General features: G+C 41.3%; 1 protein-coding gene across 1 annotated transcript in view; it reads left to right on the top strand.

Moving 5' to 3' along the window:
* Nucleotides 1-20,968, top strand: part of RALGAPA1 (Ral GTPase activating protein catalytic subunit alpha 1) — a 474,136-nt gene that overhangs the window by 148,715 nt on the left and 304,453 nt on the right. The window contains 3 exon segments of the mRNA XM_073610203.1: nt 5,421-5,542; nt 8,079-8,295; nt 12,040-12,213. Coding sequence (XP_073466304.1) covers nt 5,421-5,542; nt 8,079-8,295; nt 12,040-12,213 — 513 coding nt within the window.

Raw genomic sequence — 20,968 nt, forward strand, 5'->3', positions numbered from 1 at the left:
GGCAGGGGACCGTCCTGTCAGAACACAATAGAACAGCAGTGGAGATCGCTGTACTAACATTGGATAGTTAGTATGGCTCCTTCTGAGCTGTCAGTTGTTTTTTTTGTTCAGCCCTGCTTGGTTGAGCAAAAAAAAAAAAACTAGTGTGTACTAGGCTTTAGAGGCTGAAAAAAAACCCATCACGTGTACGTTCAGGAGGGGAGTGAAAAAAAAAAAATGCTTGGCTTGCCTAAATGCACCTGAAGCTGACTTTTTTTTTAAGCTGTTTTTCTTCTGCCAGGGAAAAGGCAGTAAGAGGAAACACCCAGTGTGCATGAGGCCTTAAAGCGGAACTAAACCCAGTGATTTAGGCTAGGTTCACACTATGAATCGCCGCTTTCGTATGCGGTCCAGATGCAGTGCAGTCTGAGCCCCCTTCATTTTAAAAGGGCTCAAATGGCACTGCATCGCACCAAAGTAATGCACTACTTTGGGAAACGCGCTACAACTTGATCGCATAGTACTTTTGTACCGTGTGATCTGGTGCGGGCAAACTTACTGTATTTGCAACCTGCGTTTGGGGTGTCGTTAACCTTGCATTGACGCCTACTGCAGTTCGCAAGGGCTATGTATTTTGAACTCCATGCTTGAAATGTGCACAGATTGGCAGTTTTCCGCATCACGTTCTAGTGTGATCTGGAGCCTAAATCGGTAGTAAACAGCTGGGTGTTTTTTTGTTTTGTTTTGTTTTTTTTTCTAACCTGAAAGGTAATGTCATAATGTGCTAGTATGCATCACATATTAAACTTGCCTGAAAAACAAAGCCTTCCAGCGGCCCGTGCTGTCACCACTTGCAGGTGCTTCGGGCCTCACCTGTTCTTCCTTCCGGGTTTGCAAACTCTGGCTGTGTGACTGGCAGGAACTGTGATGACGTCACTCCTGCGCATGCGCATGGGAGCAGCTGTTTATGGCACAGGACTCTGCAGGAACGGCCCGGGTGGCCATTCCTCCTGAGTGCATGTGTCGGTGACGTCAAGTTTAGGAGATATTTACAGTAGCTATAGGTAAGCCTTATTATAGGCTTACTTCTAGGTAAAAGTCAGAGATGGGAGTTTTCCAAAACAGTTACTTTCAAGACATAACTTGAATAATAGCTGTTATAGTTACTAGTGTGTAAAATCTGACCTCTAAACCAAACTTTGACGCCAATAAATGGGTGGTGTTTTTTAGCTAGAAAAGCTTCAACTGTGCCTCATTCTGAGAAAGGTTTGCTTTGTAACCTGGGCCTGACTTCCCCAATTCTTTGCCAGTTCATGCTAGCTGAATATCAGATGTACAGTGAGACTGCCTCCGTGTACACTGATTACAAAAAAAGACTCTCACAGCGCACTGGTAAAATACTTTATTGGAGGAAAGGATTAAGGCAGCCATCTGATGAAGAGGGAAAATTTTAGCCCCGAAGCACGTTGGCTTGTTACCTTTGGACTTCATAATGAAATTAATACTCTTGGACTCATAAACCTTTAGTACGGCAATCTTGTTTTCCCCTAAACCTTCCTGTATTCTCTTGAGGCCCTTTAGTGCTAAAGAGTTGCCTAACCAGAGTCATTGAGCCCTGCAATATGGACTTATCTTCACACTGAGGAATGAAGCCACATTTGCTAAGAGTTTTAAATCAGAGAGGGGAACGCAAGAATTCTAGGTAATGAGAATGACAACTGTAGTGTTTGCCTATAAAGAGGGAAAAAAATTACACACACACACACACACACACACACACACACACACACACACACACACACACACACACACACACACACACACACACACACACACACACACACACACACACACACACACAATCTCACAAAAGTGAGTACACCCCTCACATTTTTGTAAATATTTTATTATATCTTTTCATGTGACAACGCTGAAGAAATGACACTTTGCTACAATGTAAAGTAGTGAGTGTACTGCTTGTATACCAGTGTAAATTTGCTGTCCCTTCAAAATAACTCTGCACATTGTCTAAACTGCTGGCAACAAAATTGAGTACACCCCTAAGTGAAAATGTCCAAATTGGGCCCAAAGTGTTAATATTTTGAGTGGCCACTATTATTTTCCAGCACTGCCTTAACCCTTATAGGCATGAAGTTCACCAGAACTTTACAGGTTGCCACTGGAGTTCTTTTTCCACTCCTCTATGATGACATCACGGAGGTGGATGTTGGAGACCTTGTGCTCCTCCACCTTCCGTTTGAGGATGCCCCACAGATGCTCAATAGGGTTTAGGTCTGGAGACATGCTTGGCCAGTCCATCACCTTTACCCTAAGTTTCTTTAGCAAGGCAGTGGTCATCTTGGAGATGTGTTTGGGGTCTTTATCATGTTAGAATACTGCCCTGTGGCCCAGTCTCCGAAGGGAGGGGATCATGCGCTGCTTCAGTATGTCACAGTACATGTTGGCATTCATGGTTCCCTCAATGAACTGTAGCTCCCAAGTGCCGGCAGCACTCATGTAGCCCCAGACCATGACACTCCCACCACCATGCTTGACTGTAGGCAAGACACACTTGTCTTTGTACTCCTCACCTGGTTGCTGGCACACATGCTTGACACCATGTGAACCAAATACGTTTATCTTGGTCTCATCAGACCACAGGACATGGTTCCAGTAATCCTTAGTAATGTCCTTAGTCTGCTTGTCTTCAGCAAACTGCAGGCTTTCTTGTGCATTATCTTTAGAAGAGGCTTCCTTCTGGGACGACAGCCATGCAGACCAATTTGATGCAGTGTACACCCCTTGAACCTCTGCAGCAATGCTGGCAGCACTCATATGTCTAGTTCCCCAAAGACAACCTCTGGATATGACACTGAGCACGTGCACTCAACATCTTTGGTCGACCATAGCGAGGCTAGTTCCGAGTGGAACCTGTCCTGTTAAACCGCTGTATGGTCTTGGTGCTGCAGCTCAGTTTCAGGGTCTTGGCAATCTTCTTATAGACTAGGCTATCTTTATGTAGTGCAACAATTCTTTTTTTCTTTCTTTGCCATGAGGTGCCATGTTGAATTCCCAGTATGAGAGAGTGAGAGCGATAACACCAAATTTAACACACCTACTCCCCATTCATACCTGAGACCTTGTAACACTAACGAGCCACATGACATCGGGGAGGGAAATGGCTAATTGGGCCCAATTTGGATATTTTCACTTAGGGGTGTACTCACTTTTGTTGCCAGTGGTTTAGACATTAATGGCTGTGTGTTGAGCAAATCTACACTGTTATACAAGCTGTACACTCACTGCATTACATTGTAGCAAAGTGTAATTTCTTCAGTGTTGTCACAAGAAAAGATATAAAAAAATATTTACAAAAATGTGAGGGATGTACTCACTTTTATGAGATACTATGTATGAGTGTGTATGTATGTATATATAAATATATATATACACACACACACACATACAGTGCCTTGAAAAAGTATTCATACCCCTTGAAATTTTCCACATTTTGTCGTTACAACCAAAAATGTAAATGTTATTTTATTGGGATTTTTTGTGGCGTGCATTTGTATTCAGCCCCCCTGAGTCAATACTTTGTAGAACCACCTTTTACTGCAATTACAGCTGCAAGTCTTTTTGGTTATGTCTCTACCAGCTTTACACATCTAGAGAGTGAAATGTTTGCCCATTCTTTGCAAAATAGCTCAAGCTCTGTCAGATTGCATGGGGAGCCTCAGCGAACAGCAATTTTCAAGTCTTGCCACAGATTCTTAATTGATTTAGGTCTGGATTTGACGGGGCCATTCTAACACATGAATATGCTTTGATCTAAACCATTCTATTGTAGCTCTGGCTGTATGTTTAGGGTCATTGTCCAGCTGGAAGTTGAACATCTGCCCCCAGTCTCAAGTCTTTTGCAGACTCTAAAGCCTTTTTTTTATAGCATTAAACAAGTAAACATTCGCGCTGAACTGAAAAAAGCAAGCGGCCAGCAAAGTTCGTAGATAACAAACAAAAAGTCACATGCATAAAAATTATTGCGGCGCTGAAAAGTTCAAAAATGAAATTGAAGAGTGGGAGGAATCCAATCACCAAATATATTGTGCAGATGTAGAAAGAGTCACTCGTCACCACGTGGTAATGTAGTCTGCTTACCAGAAGGTGTTAAGGATTAGGCATAGATGATAAATTCTCAATAGCATCCAGCAAATCCAGCCCACTGGAACCCCTCATCAGACCACAACATCCATGGGATTTCCTTCACATATAAACATCTCCCAATGGTCACTTCAGAATTAGGCATTCAGGCATGTAGTCATCATATATCCGAGAAAAGAAAATGAAGGACCCATAGTGAAGCCTGTAATGATAGATAAAAAAACTTTTATTGTAGTAACTTACAGTTGAAGCTTAAAACAGCATGCATCATAACCTAAACCGGCTTTAAACTTTTCCACAGCTTTATCTTGGACCAGTTTGGTGTGTTCCTTGGCCTTCATGATGCTGTTTATTCACTAAGGTTCTCTAACAAACCTCTGAGGGCTTCACAGAAATGCTGTATTTATACTGAGATTAAATTACACACAGATGGACTACTAATTAGGTGACTTCTGAAGGCAATTGGTTCCACTAGATTTTAGTTAGGGGTATCAGCGTAAAGAGGGCTGAATACAAATGCACGCCACACTTTTCACATATTTATTTGTAAAACATCTTGAGAACCATTTATCATTTTCCTTCCACTTCACAATTATATGCCACTCTGTGTTAGTCTATCACATAAAATCACAATAAAATACATTTACCTATATTGGTTGTAACATGACAAAATGTGGAAAATTTCAAGGGGTATAAATACTTTTTCAAGGCACTGTGTGTGTATGTATATATGTGTGTGTGTGTGTGTGTGTGTGTACAAACCAAACCAGACCTTTCACCATGTATTGTGCACCATTTAATTTTTTCAGTTATTTTTCGTAATTCTATCAACTTTTTTTGTTTTTTTTTAATTTTTTTTTGTTTTGTTTTTCTTTTTAAATGGGTTATTCAAAGATTAGAAATGGCGAAGATGTAAATCAGGAAATCGGCAGAAGTCAACAAGAATTGTCTGCCTCTACTATTTTTTGAGGAATTCTCCTTCTTAGCAAATGGACATTTACCCTTTCTCTACCCTTCCAGCTCTGCTTCAAGGAATGACAATGCTTTAGAATTTTGCCCAAATTTGACTAACTGCTTATTAATGAATCCACAAATAGTTCTGCACTTACTAATTCCAAACACAGCTACAACAGTGGTGAAACCCCTTCCCTAACAGCATGCTTCACCCCTGTATAGACTATTCCCTGGTTGTGTCCCAGTAAGTCCTTGCGTTTTTGCTTACCATTTAACCATAGTTAAAGCATACCCTAATTTACTTATTTTTCCTATTTCCTTTGTAGCTAACAAGGAAGATTTGACTTCACAGTTAAATGCCCTTAACAGTGAGATCAACTCAAGCTCCAATATCCCAGATCTAATGGATGAATTTATTGCAGAAAGGTTGAGGTCAGGCACTGGCCCAGTAAGTATCTGATAATTGATCTGATAAAAGTTTTTTTTTAATGTCATGTGCAAAAAGAAAAAAAATGTATACATAAATTTGTTTAGTTAAATTTGTTGAATTCATTTAATTCATTTTCAGAATTCGACCGAATTTGGAAAATTCAAATGGAATTCGGAAAACTCAAATGAAATTCGACTTCATTCTATTTGAATTTTGGAAGATACTTATATTCTTTCTATTCCATACTATTCTATTGTTTTTTTCTATTCTATTCTTTTCTTTTCTATTCTATTATTTTCCATTCTATTTGAATTCAAATTTATTCTATTCAAATTTTCGAAAGATGGTTATATTCTTTCTATTTTATTCTATTCTGTTCTGCTTTCTATTCTGTTCTCTTATTTTCTATTCTGTTTGATTTTGAATTTATTCTATTCAAATTTTGTTCTATTTGAAATTTGAATTTTGGAAGTTGGTTATATTCTTTCTATTTAAATAATTATTATTCTTTTTATTCTATTCAATTCTATTCTATTGTTTTTTTCTATTCTAGCCTTTTCTATTGTATTCAAATTTATTCTATTCGAATTTTGGGAAATGGTTATATTATTTCCATTTTACTCTATTCTGTTCTGCTTTCTATTCTTTTCTCTTATTTTCTATTCCATTCTTTTCTATTCTATTTGATTTTGAATTTATTCTATTTGAAATTTGAATTTCGGAAGTTGGTTATATTCTTTCTGTTTAAATAAATAATTATTATTCTTTCTATTTTATTCAATTCTATTCTATTGTTTTTTTCTATTCTAGCCTTTTCCATTATATTCAAATTTTGGGAAATAGTTATATTCTTTCAATTTTGTAATGTTATTTTCTATTCTAATTCAAATTTATTCTATTTGAAATTCGAATTTCAGAAGATGGTTACATTATTTCTATTTTATTCTATTCTGTTCTTTTATTTTCTATTCGATTTTACTCTGTTCTTTTCTATTCTATTTTATTTTCTATTCTAATTTACTCTGTTCTATTCTATTCTATTTTGTTTTCTATTCTATTCTTTTCTATGATATTCTTTTCTCTTATATTCCTTTATTTTCTATTCTATTTTATCCTATTCAGAAATTCGAAAAAGTTTTGCATTAGATTCCAAATGTGTCCGAAATGTTATTTTGTTATTTTCGATTTGTTTAAATTCATTACTATTGTTATTCAGAAATTCGAAATAACGAATAATTAGTCAGAATTTCTATTTGGAAGAAAACTAACCGCACATACCCTATGTAGTCATTATGGGATATTGTGAAGTCCAGAAAGCTCTTTAGAGTATTCATGTATTGGAAAGGACTCTGAGTGACTCTCTGTTCTAAAATAAAACTGACATGGAAAAAAATAGACAAAGTGTAATGCACATTATCTGCTCAGCTTTGTAAAGGAAGTGAAATGTGTCAAACTGCATTATGGCCTGGTGTGAAAAAAACTATGCCCAACTTATTTAATGATGACGTGGCTTTAGGAATGCTAAATCGGTAAGCCCAGACCTACTGGTCTGCTGGTCATGTGCTGATATAGTAGTTTTACATTTTTTTCTTAAATCTTCAATCATTTGTAAATTATTTTTTAGTTTTTTTTAGTCAGGTCATTTTAAAATCATTACGGTAAACCTTGGTTTTTAACTTTTGACGCTAAAAAAAAAAAAAAAAAAAAAAACATTTGACCAAAAGTGCTGTAGATTGGTTTGTAAAGAGATGGGTGAAAAGATTGCTTCACCAGCCTAAAATGTTTTTTCTTCATAATAGATTTGTTTTACATCCTGGTGAATGTGTAACATATAGTCAGCCTGGAAAGTCTTAATGGGGTGTTCCAGACGCAATTTTTTTTTAAAGTCAGCAGCTACAAAACGCTGTAGCTGCTGACTTTTAATAAGGACACTTACCTGTCCAGCGAGCCTGCGATGTCGGTCCCCCGAGGCTGATCCATCCATCTGATCGGCTAATGGCGCCTCCATCTTAACGAAGGGAAACAGGCAGTTTCCTACTGCGCATGCGCGAGTCGTGCGGTGCTTTGTGAATGGCCACGTTGCCACATGTCCCAGAATGCAACGGGGCCACTCGACGAAGAGGAGGAAGCGCCGCGAAATAGGAAGAGGCAAATTAGGAAGTCTGCCTAGCAACAGGGGTTTCAGGTAAGTAAATTTTTTTTTTTTTTCTAATGTTTTTATTTTTTTTATTTTTTTAAGAATAATAATGCACTTTTTATTTTAGGGTGGCCCTCCACTTTAAGTGTGTAATGGACAGGATGATCATTAATGAAAGTACTTTGAATTGTGGCTATTGTTGTTTATACAGAGACACTTACCTCCATTGGTAAAAGTTTAGGCTGAGATTTTATAACCTGGTCCTAGGGTAAATAGTGGGAATGTGTTCTTCATCTTGGAAGTTTATTTTTATGATCATTGTGATTCTTCCCATTTAAGTATATGAGATACAGTTATGTGATGATGAGTTTAACCTTTTTTTTTTTTTTTTTTTTTCTATTCTTTTTATCCCCCCAGACACTTACACGCAGAGGTAGCAGCCCTGGTAGTCTAGAAGTTCCAAAAGATTTGCCAGACTCGCTAAATAAACATTGTCAGATGCGTCCAGCAGATGATCCTGGCGTTCCATCAGAGTGGACTTCTCCAGCTAGTGCTGCCAGTAGTGATTTGCTTAGCTCAGACAGCCACTCTGACTCTTTTAACGCTTTCCAGTATGATGGGAGGAAATTTGAAGGTGAGCACTTTCACTTGTATGACTAACTTTAGGTATGTGGGTACTGCCATAGCCAAGGCATGTTAAAGTGTAATCCTGGGATAAACCTAACTAATCTTAAAAATACTCCTTCTTAACACCTATGTGGACTAACCTGTGTATGAAAGATGTATATACAGTACTTACCTATTTTTAGGCCGCTCCTGTCCGGTCATGTGATCTGACTCTCCTGTGTCAGCCAGCGGCAACTGCAGGGAGAGGAGGGAGCACCAACAAAGTATGGGCGACCTTACCACTCCAGGCTTTACTAGCTATTTTGTGCTCTCTTCTCCTCCTTGTAGCTGCCATTGGCTAATAAAGGGGAGATCAGATGACCAGACCAGCAAAGCCTAAAAATATCTACATACAGTATCTCACAAAAGTGAGTACACCCCTCACATTTTTGTAAATATTTTATTATATCTTTTCATGTGACAACACTGAAGAAATAAAACTTTGCTACAATGTAGTGAGTGTACAGCTTATATAACAGTAAATTTGCTGTCCCCTCAAAATAACTCAAAACAGCCATTAATGTCTAAACCTCTGGCAACAAAATTGATTACACTCCTAAGTGAAAATGTCCAAATTGGGCCCAATTAGCCATTTTCCCTCCCTGGTGTCATGTGACTTGTTAGTGTTACAAGGTCTCAGGTGTGAATGGGGAGCAGGTATGTTAAAATTTAATTAAATTTAGGTGTTATCGCTCTCACTCTCCCATACTGCTCACTGGAAGTTCAACATGGCACCTCATGGCAAAGAACTCTCTGAGGATCTGAAAAAAAAAATTGTTGCTCTACATAAAGATGGCCTAGGCTATGAGAAGATTGCCCTGGGCTTTAAGAAGATGGCCTAGGCTATAAGAAAGCCTGTAAACAGTTTGCTGAAGACAAGCAGACTAAGGACATGGATTACTGGAACCATGTCTAGTGGTCTATTGAGACCAAGATAAACTTATTTGGTTCAGATGGTGTCAAGCGTGTGTGGCAGCAACCAGGTGAGGAGTACAAAGACAAGTGTGTCTTGCCTACAGTCAAAGCATGGTGGTGGAAGTGTCATGGTCTGGGGCTGCATGAGTGCTGCCAGCACTGGGGAGCTACAGTTCATTGAGAGAACCATGAATGCCAACATGTACTGTGACATCCCTTCAGAGACTGGGCCGCAGGGCAGTATTCCAACATAACGACCCCAAACACACCTCCAAGACGGCCACTGCCTTGCTAAAGAAGCTGAGGGTAAAGGTGATGGACTGGCCAAGCATGTCTCCAGACCTAAACCCTATTGAGCATCTGTGGGGCATCCTCAAACGAAAGGTGGATGGCATCATGGAGGAGTGGAAGAGGACTCCAGTGGCAACCTGTGAAGCTCTGTTGAACTCCATGCCCAAGTGGGTTAAGGCAGTGCTGTAAAATAATGGTGGCCACACAAAATAGACACTTTGGGCCCAATTTGGACATTTTCACTTAAGGGTGTACTTACTTTTGTTGCCAGTGGTTTAGACATTAATGGCTGTGTGTTGAGTTATTTTGAGGGGACAGCAAATTTACACTGTTACACAAGCTGTACACTCACTACTTTACATTGTGGCAAAGTGTCATTTCTTCAGTGTTTGTCACATGAAAAGATATAATAATTACAAAAATGTGAGGGGTTTACTCAGTTTTGTGAGATACTGTATATTAATTTTTTCCCCCAGGTTTGTCAGCATAGGTGTTGACGTGGTTGTTAACCCTCAGGGTTAAATTTACATTATCCTTTCAGTTGATTCATGTAATGTCCCCCTGTGACTGTGCTTTATAAAAAAAAAAAATGCAGCTATATTCCTGTTTACAGAGCGCTGATCGGCGCTCACGTGACCTGCGGACTCTCTCCTCTCTCAGCCTGACAGCTGCAACAGGCGGGGCCTAGGATCCCCTGCTGACGTCAGTCAGGAGGAGAGGAGAGAGGCGGCCCCACCCGCTGCAGCTGTCATGCTGAGATAGGAGAGAGCCGGCGGGTCACATGAGCGCCAATCAGCACTCTGTAACAGGTATATAGCTACATTTTTTTTTTTTATAAAGCACAGTCATAGGGGACTTTAAACGAGTCAGTTGAGAGGATAATGTAAATTTAACCCAAATTTGAGCAGCAGGAGAGGAGGGGGCGGACACGGAGCTGACAGGCAGGGAAGGGGGATAGGATGGAGGAGAGGTCAGAGGAGAGACAGGAGACACAGCGGATGGTGGAGGCATGTAAACTTGACCATGGTGTCATGGCTCAACAGTCATGATATACCGTGGTCAGTTTACAAAGGGGAGGGCAGAAACTGGCAGGTATTTCAGGTGATAGAAGGAACCAAATGACACAGTACAAGCACTGTGCTGTATAAGATGCTTTAAAGGAACAGGATCTTTATTTTTATTTCTTTTAGGTTAACAAACACTTTAAGAGGCGGAGGGAGCATTTTTAAGATTAGGGTCTAGCCTGGAATTTCACTTTAAATGTTTACGTTTTCTAATGTCAAGCGGATGATCGATAATAAAGTGGAATATGTTTAAGTCTCTATCCTGAACAAAAAGAATGGTGAATTCCCAAAATAAGAAGTCATTTCATATTGTCCATGCGTTTAAACTGCTATTAAACCTAAAAGCAAGCATTTATTGTATTGCACCTTGCCAATTCCTATGTGTGATGGCTAAATGTATTTTAATTTTTAGGCTTTCTTTATTCTATTTTCATCTGGTGATCAAGCCAATGCATCAGTTTTTTTTTTTTCAAAGGAACAAGCTGAATGTACCAGTTACAGAGTTGGGACAAACCACTTAACACTAGTGGGGGTGCTTACAGTGATAAGCCTTTTTTATGTAAAACCTGTATTCCAAAGGAAAAAGCTGTGTGCTGTAATTGCTTAAACAATTTAGCTGAAGTTTGGCTTCAATTTGTTAGTGCATTTAAATTTGCTAGTACATCTAATACTCCCTTCCACCTAGACTGACAAAACTGTAGTCCAAAGGTGCTCCCTGTGCTCATTCATTCAGAATAGAGGAACTCTAAAACAAGAGTTGTTACTGGCTCGATCAGCAGGTGAACACAGACAAAAAGCCTAAGAAATTAAAACGAATGCAGCCACCACATCTAATGATTGGTAAGCTGCAATATATTACGTTTTTGGATTTTATATCGCTTTAATAGCCAAATTGGGCAAAAGTTTTTTGGGGACCTAGTAGAGCCATATTGCACCCACCAGTCTTTCCTCCCAGTCTGCCAAGGGTATGTTCATGTCAATAAATTCAAAAAGAGTCGGTGCTAGGTCTGTTTCCAGAGATACCATGATAACAGGAGTGCAAATTAATCTGCACTCCTGTGACCCCTCTTCAGCTGACAGTCACCAGCTCTCTGCTTAGGGAGCTCTGAGAACCGAGCGATCACTGGTGTTTGATCGCTCGATTCTCAGCCTTAGAGCCGTCGAGGGACAAATGCAGCATCGGACCAATGCTGCCTTGAAAAAAAAAAAAAAAAAAAATTCTCGTACTTTTGTTTGCATCATTTTGGTTCTAAATATCCATATATTATCATAGTGGAGAGTGTTCTGATCAGGCCCAGTGAATATGTTGCGTTAGCTTGATGGTTTTCTTCCTATTCTGTTATAGTTAGAGCTCAGGGATATGAAGAACATGGGAGACTGACAGACACGTCTTGAAGAGGATTAACTACAGGAGCTAATATCATTTTTTTGCATTTTAGCAGGCTTTCCATTTGGGAATGAGTCTGCAGTCCCTACCACAGTGGAAGCAGATTCTGGGTCTGTGCAGCTTAGTGTAGAAGAGCAGGAAGTGGTCAGTCTTAATGCACTTCACATTGACTCTGAAAACTGCAGCCTAAACCAGCAGGCCCTGTGTGCTGAAATGTTGGTTCCAGCAGGTAAGCTCGCATTACATTGGCTCATTTCATTTCTTCAGCCTTTAAACATTTAGGAGTTTTAATGTTCTATCCATATTATTTTTTATCCAGAATATATTGGGACTTTACATCGTGTTGATCTGTACTTTTTTGTAGTATGTCTTGTGTGCAGCTTCTAAATGAACTGTATGTACGCCAAGTTTGTGAAAATTATTTCATACTTATATCATTCTGCTATCAATGCATCTCCATGTCAAACAATGCAAAAAAAAAAAAATAAGGTGCTTTCTACAGAACATTTAAATTAGCTTCTACTCTTTTCCATCCATGTAGCTTAATTTCTCCTTTAAAAATGTAATCTTACATTCATGCTTATTTATTTGAAAGTTGATCACTGAATGGAAACCCAAAGTATAACCAATGAGTGTTTATTACTTTACTTTCTCTAAGTTGTTATATTCTTATAGGCTACCGCCGACAGTTTCTTATTGCAATATGGTTTAATATAAGCAAAGTAATTTCTGATATGCTTGTTGGAACAAAAATAAATAAATTGGGCTTACTCCGTATCCCTTTTAAACCAGAAGAGAAGTGTCATTTTCAGATCTACACAATATGTGCTCTTAATAATAAAGTAATCTGAATCTTATAGCCACAGTCGTGTAGCTGTAATATTTTGAGGAAGAGTTTCAGACTGGGGCAATTTATTATCGTTAAACAGTGGCGAGGTGGCTGGCACTTCGCCTAGCAGCACTGGGGTCGCCAGTTCGAATCCCAATCAAGGTACTACCTGCTTGGAGTTTGCATGTTCTCCCTGTGCCTGCGTAGGTTTCCTCAGGGTTCTCCGGTTTCCTCCCACACTCCAAAGATGTACCCCAGGCACCACATTTAGCGGGGCACCACTGGGGGATGTCAGCATCCAGGAAAGGGGCAGAAGGCATCTACAGCAAATCCTGCCATGGGGGCACCATAATCCCGGCCATGAAGAGGCAGAGTGCAGACTAGTCATTGCTAAGTCGTCATCTCCCTATATGTCCTCAGCTCAGCTGCATCTCCCCATGCTTGTAAACAGCCAATGCCCAACCTGTCTTAACCTAGAGAGGAAGGGTGGCAGTTAGTGTAACCAATAGGCTGTATTTTCCTCCTGCAGCAGCTGAAAGCCAACTTTTCTCCCTCTCCCTCCAGCCGGCATTCAGCTGCTGTAAGAAAATACAGCCCATCGGTTACACTAAATGCTACCCCTCTCCCAGGTTCAGACGGGTCGGGCATGCACCGTGCACAAGAAAATTCAGTATGGCGAGCAGGGAAGGGGCCAGTAAATATTTAATTTACTGGTTCTTTCCTTTTGTGAATGAACACAGTCAGTGAACGGTACTGATCACTGACTGTGTTTGTTCATAACTGAAACATAGTAAACTGTGTTTACTTTGCTTCAGTTTGTGAATAAACCGGAAGCTGCTCAGCTCAAAGCACTTTCCCATTCACTCATTGTCCAGTGCAGCTGTGGCTGCAGAGAAAGGGACTGGGAAATCTATGTTCACAGTCCCTTTCTCTGTCTCAAAAGTGAGGCATCAGTGATCTGTTTAGTCCCTTGTTTGGGGGGGAGAGGGAGATTGGGGGCTGAACTCAGTCTTTGCCCCAAATGAAAGAATGTCTAGCTTCACCACTGTACTCTAATGCAGCCTTTTTAACATCTAGGAACCCCAAAATAATTTCTATTTCTTAAGAAACCCTTGCTAAGTTTATTTGGTCTGGAGCTCACAATACTTTAGGTTGATCAGTACATTAATGTGGCTTTCCTAATGTATTTGACATCCAGAGCAGATCAATTTGTAATGCCCCCTTCTATACAATACAAAATATTTCAGTACCCAAATTAAATTATTAATATAAAAATAATAATGACCAGAAAAGAAACCCAGATATGGAGAACTGTAGTGCCCCTTATACTAGTGTGAAGTAGAAAAATGCTCCCTTACGTTGGTAAGTAGTGGAAAAATGACTTCTTACCTTAGTGGTCAGTGGAAGGAGGACCCTCTTACAGCATTGTTGATCAGCCTCCCTCTTGCAGACAGGTTAAAAGATTATTGATGTTAGTAGCTATTGAGAGATGGAAAATTGTCATTGTTCAAGGAACGCCTAGCAACCTGTGGAGAAGCCCAGAGTTCTACAGAACCCTGTTTGAGAGAGGCTGATCTTGGGGAACTTTCACTCCAATAGGGCCCACCCTTATAGAATCATCACTGGAAGCTCACTTTCCTTGTTCTTAGCCCCTAGCTTCTCTTATTTGCTCTTTTTTTTTGGTCTGTAAAATATACCATTGAAGGTGTTTTATTAGATTTGCTCGGTGATAGCAAAAAAAATCTGTTGATCATGTCAGAAATTAAGAGCTGCCCTGAGTCCTTTGCACACTTCCTGAGTTATCTAAAGAACAGTAATTAGCTCTCCAAGTTCTTATTCTTGAACTACTGAATAATTGGTCTTCATGTTGTGGAGATGGAGTAGCTGGGTTTGAGTAGTTTAGCTAAAGAAAACTGGTCAGGGCTGACACCACTCAGTCAATAAAAATGCTGTGTTTTCCTCATACAACAGGACTTGGGAGTTGAGAGCATTTCTGCCAGACTAACATGCATTTTTCTGTACTTCCACAGTATTTAAAGAGAGAAAAAATGTGGAAATGTTAATGTATTACAAAATTGTATGTCTTTCTTTTGCCCTGACATACAGTTGAAGTGATTTGTAAAGTCTCATTTTTTTTCTATGAAATTAACAAACATGTTATACTTACCCGCTCTGTAGCAGTAGATTTGCACAGAGCAGCCCAGATACTCCTCTTCTCGGATCCCTCTTCTGTGCTCCTGGCCCCTCCCTTTTGTTGAGTGCCCCCACAGCAAGCAGCTTGCTATGGGGGCTCCCAAGCTGAGCTGCAGCTCCGTGTGTTCATTCAGACACACAGCTGTACTTCGGCCCCGCCCCCTCTAATGATCTCTCATGATTGGCTGACTGACTTTGACAGCAGTGGGAGCCAATGGCGCCGCTGTTGTCTCTCAGCCAATCAGGCGGAAGAGTCCTGGACGGCTGAGGCACTAGTGGACATTGTTGGACAGAGATGAGGCTCTGGTAAGTATTAGGGGGGCTGATGGGGGGCTGCTGCACAAAGAAGGCTTCTCTTATCGTACATCACGGGACACAGAGCAATAGTAGTTACTATGTGGGTTATAGGCCACCTTCAGGTGATGGACACTGGCACACCCTAAGACAGGAAGTCCACTCCCTATATAACCCCCTCCCACTACTGGGAGTATCTCAGTATCTCAGGTGTTGGTCACGAGTAAAGATGTGCTGTGCTGAGCTCCACTGGAACAATCCTTACTGGGGCTAGCTTTGCAGCCGAATCCATTCAAAGTGTCTTTTAGGCCGAATTGAATGGTACCTGGGCCTCATGTCCGAAGAAACTAGGTTTTGCCTGTAACGCTTCTCTTTTTAGAGAGCTGGACCCTGGGATAAGTACTTTGGTATTTCCAGCCATAGTTTTAGTTTTACTGGCGGGGTGATATTACGGGTCCAGGAGTGTGGGTTCCCCGAGGGTCCCCGGTTCCCACCGTGAAAGGTGAAGATTTGGTCTGTTATCATTCCCGCCACAGGGTTTTCTGTGGTAAAACTAAGTGGAGTTTTGCTAAGGAATTTTACATTTTCTTATGAAATGTCTCCTTAAAAAAAAAAAAAAAAAAAAAAAAAAAAAAATAGGAAACGTTGTCATGCCTAAGAGTCACCACTGGGGGCTGTATAGAGCACGTACCTTCTCATGCTTTCCTCAGAGATCACACTGTGTCAGGAAGCAGCAGGCTTTTTCCTCCGGTAAGTTGGGGGGGGGTTCTTCCACCAGACACCCCCCACCTGGACAAAGCTCTCCCCCTCTGCCTGGAAAGGGGAAAGCTAAAAACGATCGGCATGCCGCTTCGCTTTCCTACCGCCCCTACACGGCGGCTTGTATAGGTCTGCTCCTCGCCATCTCTTTCTCTCTCACACAAGCTGATCCCGTCAGATCGGAGGCCCGCGCTCGTGCGGGAAAACTCCCTTTTGAAAGAGTGAGGAGGGGGGCGCGATGTGATGGAGGGGGTGGGGCTTAGCGCGGCATTGGCGTCCTCCAACGTCAACACGTGGGAGTGTGTTAAAAAGCTCCATTTTTGCTGCTGCAAGTTGTCGGAGGGACACAAGAGCAAAGAGGGGCATGTAAGAGGTTTGATGACACAGGCAATTCCTATTGATACATTTACTATTCGCATCAGGCTTAGCATTAATAGCAGCGGCAGTGGCTGGACTATTGCTCAAGCAGTGGATGAGATCCTTCTGGTAGTACCTCTGCTTTTGTGCATCGGGCTATGGTCAGAAGGGGGGCTAACACCCCAAAAAAGGGCTCAAGAAGGACTTCAGCCAAAAAAAAGTCTAGAACCATCTCTTAAAAAATGGCATCCTCCCCTTAGAGTTCTGAGGTGGCTGGTCAGAGTGAGGGGTTGTCAGGTGTTGCAACTGCTTTCAACACTGCAGCCCCTGTCTATATTACTGAAGAGGTTTTTTCCTCAACTATACTAGGATTGGAGCAGAAAATTGATGCTTTAATCGCATCCCAGAATGGGACTAAACGCGATAGGTCCCCTTCCATTGCCCAGGACCCTCAAACTGAGGAACCGGGGGTGGGAGATGAATTTCTCTCAGGGGACCAGGAAGAGGCTGATGACTCCTCTTCTGAACGGTCAAATACGGAAGGATCGAGTTCACAATCTGAAAGATTGATGGTACAATCTCTTACTGAATTGGTCTGCTCCACATTCATGCTGCCATTAGCTGAGTCAGTTGACGAGCCCACTTCTTGTTTGGGTTCGCTAAAGCCTCCCCAAGCTATTCATGCTTTTCCTATCCGTTTATTGCTGACAAAGCTTATGTATTCTGAGTGGCATCACCCAGATAAACAGTTTTTTCCTCCGAAAAGGTTTTCAACACTTTATCCTATGGAGGAAGAATTTAATAAGAAATGGGGGATGCCAGCAATTGACACTGCTATATCCTCTGTGAATAAAAATTTGACTTGTCCGGTAGACAATACTCAAATGCTGAAGGATCCAATGGATAAGAAGTTGGAATTCCTATTAAAAAAACTATTTTTCTCTGGCAGGTTCAGTGACTCAGCCTGCACTGGCAGCAATTGGTGTATGTCAATCCTTAAAAGACCAGTTTTAACAGGTGCTCAAGATTATTACTGATCAGCAGGCCCAAGATTTGACCGGGATACCAGGGGCGTTATGTTTTGCAATAGACGCTATGAGAGATTCTATTCTCCAGGCCTCACGACTTATGCTTGGGCTGGTGCATATGCGTAGATTACTATGGTTGAAAAATTGGTCAGCCGAAGCACCATGCAAAAAGCGCCTGGCTAGTTTTCCATTTCGCGGTGAACGGCTGTTTGGCGATGATCTGGATAAATACATCCAAAGAATTTCTAATGGGAAAAGTTCCCTTTTGCCAGTTAAAAGGAGTAAGCGTTTTTCTTTTAAACAAGCTTCTTCTCCAGTACCAGGTGCATCAGCCTCCAGGCAGTCACAACGGCCTCCAGCATCAAGTTCGAGGGGTAAACCTCAGGGTCCACCCCAGGGACAAAAGAGGCCCTGGGGAAGGAAACCTACAAAGCAAAATATTAAAACCTCCTTATGAAGGGACGCCCCTGCTCGCTCGAGTGGGGGGAAGACTTCTGCAGTTCTCAAGGGTCTGACAGGGAGAGTGTCGAGACAAATGGGTGGCTTCCTCAATAATTCTACAAATTAGAGTTCCGAGAGTCCCCGTCTACTTGTTTTCTCAGATCAAACGTTCCCAAAGATCCTGAGAAAAAGAAGTCTCTCTTTCAAGCATTGGAGCATCTTTTGTCTCAAAGGGTGATATCAGTAGTTCCCATGGAAGAGCAGGGATTAGGGTTTTATTCAAAGCTTTTTGTGGGGCCAAAACCAAACAGGGATGTCAGACCCATTCTAGATCTCAAAGATCTAAACCGGTTGAATATCCGCTCTTTTCGCATGGAGTCAATCCGATCAGTAGTCTCCATTCTACAAGGTGGAGAACTTCTAGCGTCAATCGACATCAAGGATGTAGACTTCCCAGTGCATTTATCCCCAAAGGTGCGCCAAAGCCTCAGTTGGTGGTTGATGGCCAAGAATCTGCAGAAAGGAAAATCCTTCCTATCAGTTACTTGGAAGGTGGTAACAGCAGATGCCAGCCTTCTGGGCTGGGAAGCAGTCCTGGAAGAAGCGTCTGTCCAAGGGAAATGGTCCAAATCAGAAATGACCCTGCCCATCAATATTCTAGAGATTCGGGCAGCACGTCTGGCCTTGAAGGCCTGGATGCTCAGATTACGGAATTGTCCTGTCAGGATCCAATACAACAATGCCACAGCCGTGGCCTATATCATTCACCAAGGGGGCACGAGAAGTCGTGCGGCCCAGAGAGAGGTGAATCATATCCTAACGTGGGCAGAAAACAACATACCTTGCCTATTGGCAGTCTTCAATCCAGGAACAGAGAATTAGCAGGTGGACTACTTCAGTCGCCAGCAGTTGCTCTCAGGAGAATGGTCTCTTAGCGACATTTTTCTGGCAATATGTCAAAAATGGGGAATTCCGGACATGGATCTATTTGCGTCCAGGTTCAACAAAAAGATCGACAATTTTGTGTCAAGGACAAAGTATCCGCTGGCATGTGGAACAGATGCCTTGGTGTTCCCGTGGAATCCGTTTTCACTGATTTTATACGTTCCCTCCTATTCTGCTTCCACGACTTCTTCGCAGGATCAAGCAGGAAGGAAAGGCAGTGATTCTTGTGGCCCAGGAGATCTTGGTATGCAGAAATCATAAAGATGGCGGTAGGGGCCCAACCGTCACGGCCAGACCTTCTCTCGCAAGGTCCGTTATTCCATCCTACCTTACAAATGCTAAATTTAATGGTTTGGCTATTGAAACCCACATTCTGAAGAAGCGTGGGCTGTCAGGTTCAGTGGTGTCTACTCTGGTTAATGCGAGGAAGCCGTCCTCCAGAGTCATTTATTATAGAGTCTGGAAGGCATATGTCTCCTGGTGTGAATCCAGGGGTTGGCACCCCAGGAATTATGTCTTAGGTAGAATTCTTGACTTTCTACAGATGGGATTAGAAGTTAAGCTGGCCTTGAGTACTATCTAGGGCCAGGTTTCAGCTTTATCTGTATTTTTTCAGCGACCACTTGCTTTGCACTCTTTGGTTCGTAGCTTTATTCAGGGGGTAACGCAACTTAATCCTCCGGTTAAGTCTCCGCTAAACCCTTGAGACTTAAATTTAGTCCTGTCGGTATTACAGAAACAGCCTTGGTTCTTTTGATAAGGAAACTAATTTTTCTGGTAGCCTTATCTTCTGCAAGAAGGGTATCAGAATTGGCTAGTCTTTCTTGTAAAGAGCCATATTTAATTATGCGCAAGGATAAGGTTGTCTTATGTCCTCCTCCTCATTTTCTACCGAAGGTAGTATCAGGTTTTCATTTAAACCAGGATATTGTTCTAACTTCATTTTTCCCAGAACCCTGTTCTGCAGAAGAAAAGTCACTACATTCTCTTGATGTGGTGAGAACACTCAAGGCCTACTTGAAGGTGAAAAAGATTCGAAAAACTGATGTTTTTTTTGTGTTTCCTGAAGGTCCTAAGAGAGGACAGTGTAAATTATAAACAAATATATACCACGCTGTCTATAAAAGAAATTAAAAAAAAGCAAAAAAACTAAAGCAGCCAGCACAGCAATGGATAAAGTTGCAAAAATTAAAAATTGAGTGAAATGTGCAGCGCTTATGTGATCATATAAACCAAAACAAATAATATGAGTATAAAAAACGTGAATAATAAATGATGTGCTCAAAAATACTCCAAGCAGTCCTCTATTATGACATGTGATGTCTATAAACAGAGGAACTTGGATGTGTGATGTCCAAAAAAGAAAAAAGTCAGTGACAAGCTTCAATCATGTGTGATGATAATCCTCAACCACATGTGGATATAATATAGTGACAGTCTTTAATTTCAAATATGTATGATGTAATAACAGTTGATAGTAGATCCACCACCAAAGACACCAGAAGCTGCTTACCAGAGGGATTGAACTCAAATAGGTGTACACCTAGTGAGTCAATCGAGCTTTGTGGTATAATATACCAAGGGGATCAGATGCTCTATCCAGATATGACCTCCAGATGGACCTCCGAACAGGTGTAAGGTATGGATGGACTCAGTAGATATAGGCAATCAGCCCCACCATTAAAAGAAAGAGGAAGACATATAGCGTAACTCCATATGGAAATTTTAATACATGAAAAGCAAAGGAAATACACTCACGTGTTTAGCAGTAAAATCAAGCGCTTGTATAAAAGAAGACAGTGGTCTCAGCATATCCTACCGACGCATTTTGACTTAGAAGTCATCATCTGGGGTGCTGGACCACTGTACTGGATGAGCATTTATAGATACTGGTTACCCCCATAACAAGTGGCAGCTCCGTCTGATTGAAAGTGCAAATTATGGAGATTACTTCCTGATTCCCCCAAAATGGCGCCCGGGTTTGCATTCCAAGCCTCATTTTCATATGTAGAGGAGGATTACTTCCTGGTTCTGCCAAAATGGCACCCTGACAAGAGTTCCAAGCCTCATTTTTACATGTGAAAGAGGATATGACATCATGTGGAACAGTGACTGGATGAAACAGCCAAAAACATGGC

Source organism: Aquarana catesbeiana, linkage group LG13 (genome assembly GCF_042186555.1).
Source record: "Aquarana catesbeiana isolate 2022-GZ linkage group LG13, ASM4218655v1, whole genome shotgun sequence".
In the NCBI taxonomy this organism is placed as follows: domain Eukaryota; kingdom Metazoa; phylum Chordata; class Amphibia; order Anura; family Ranidae; genus Aquarana; species Aquarana catesbeiana.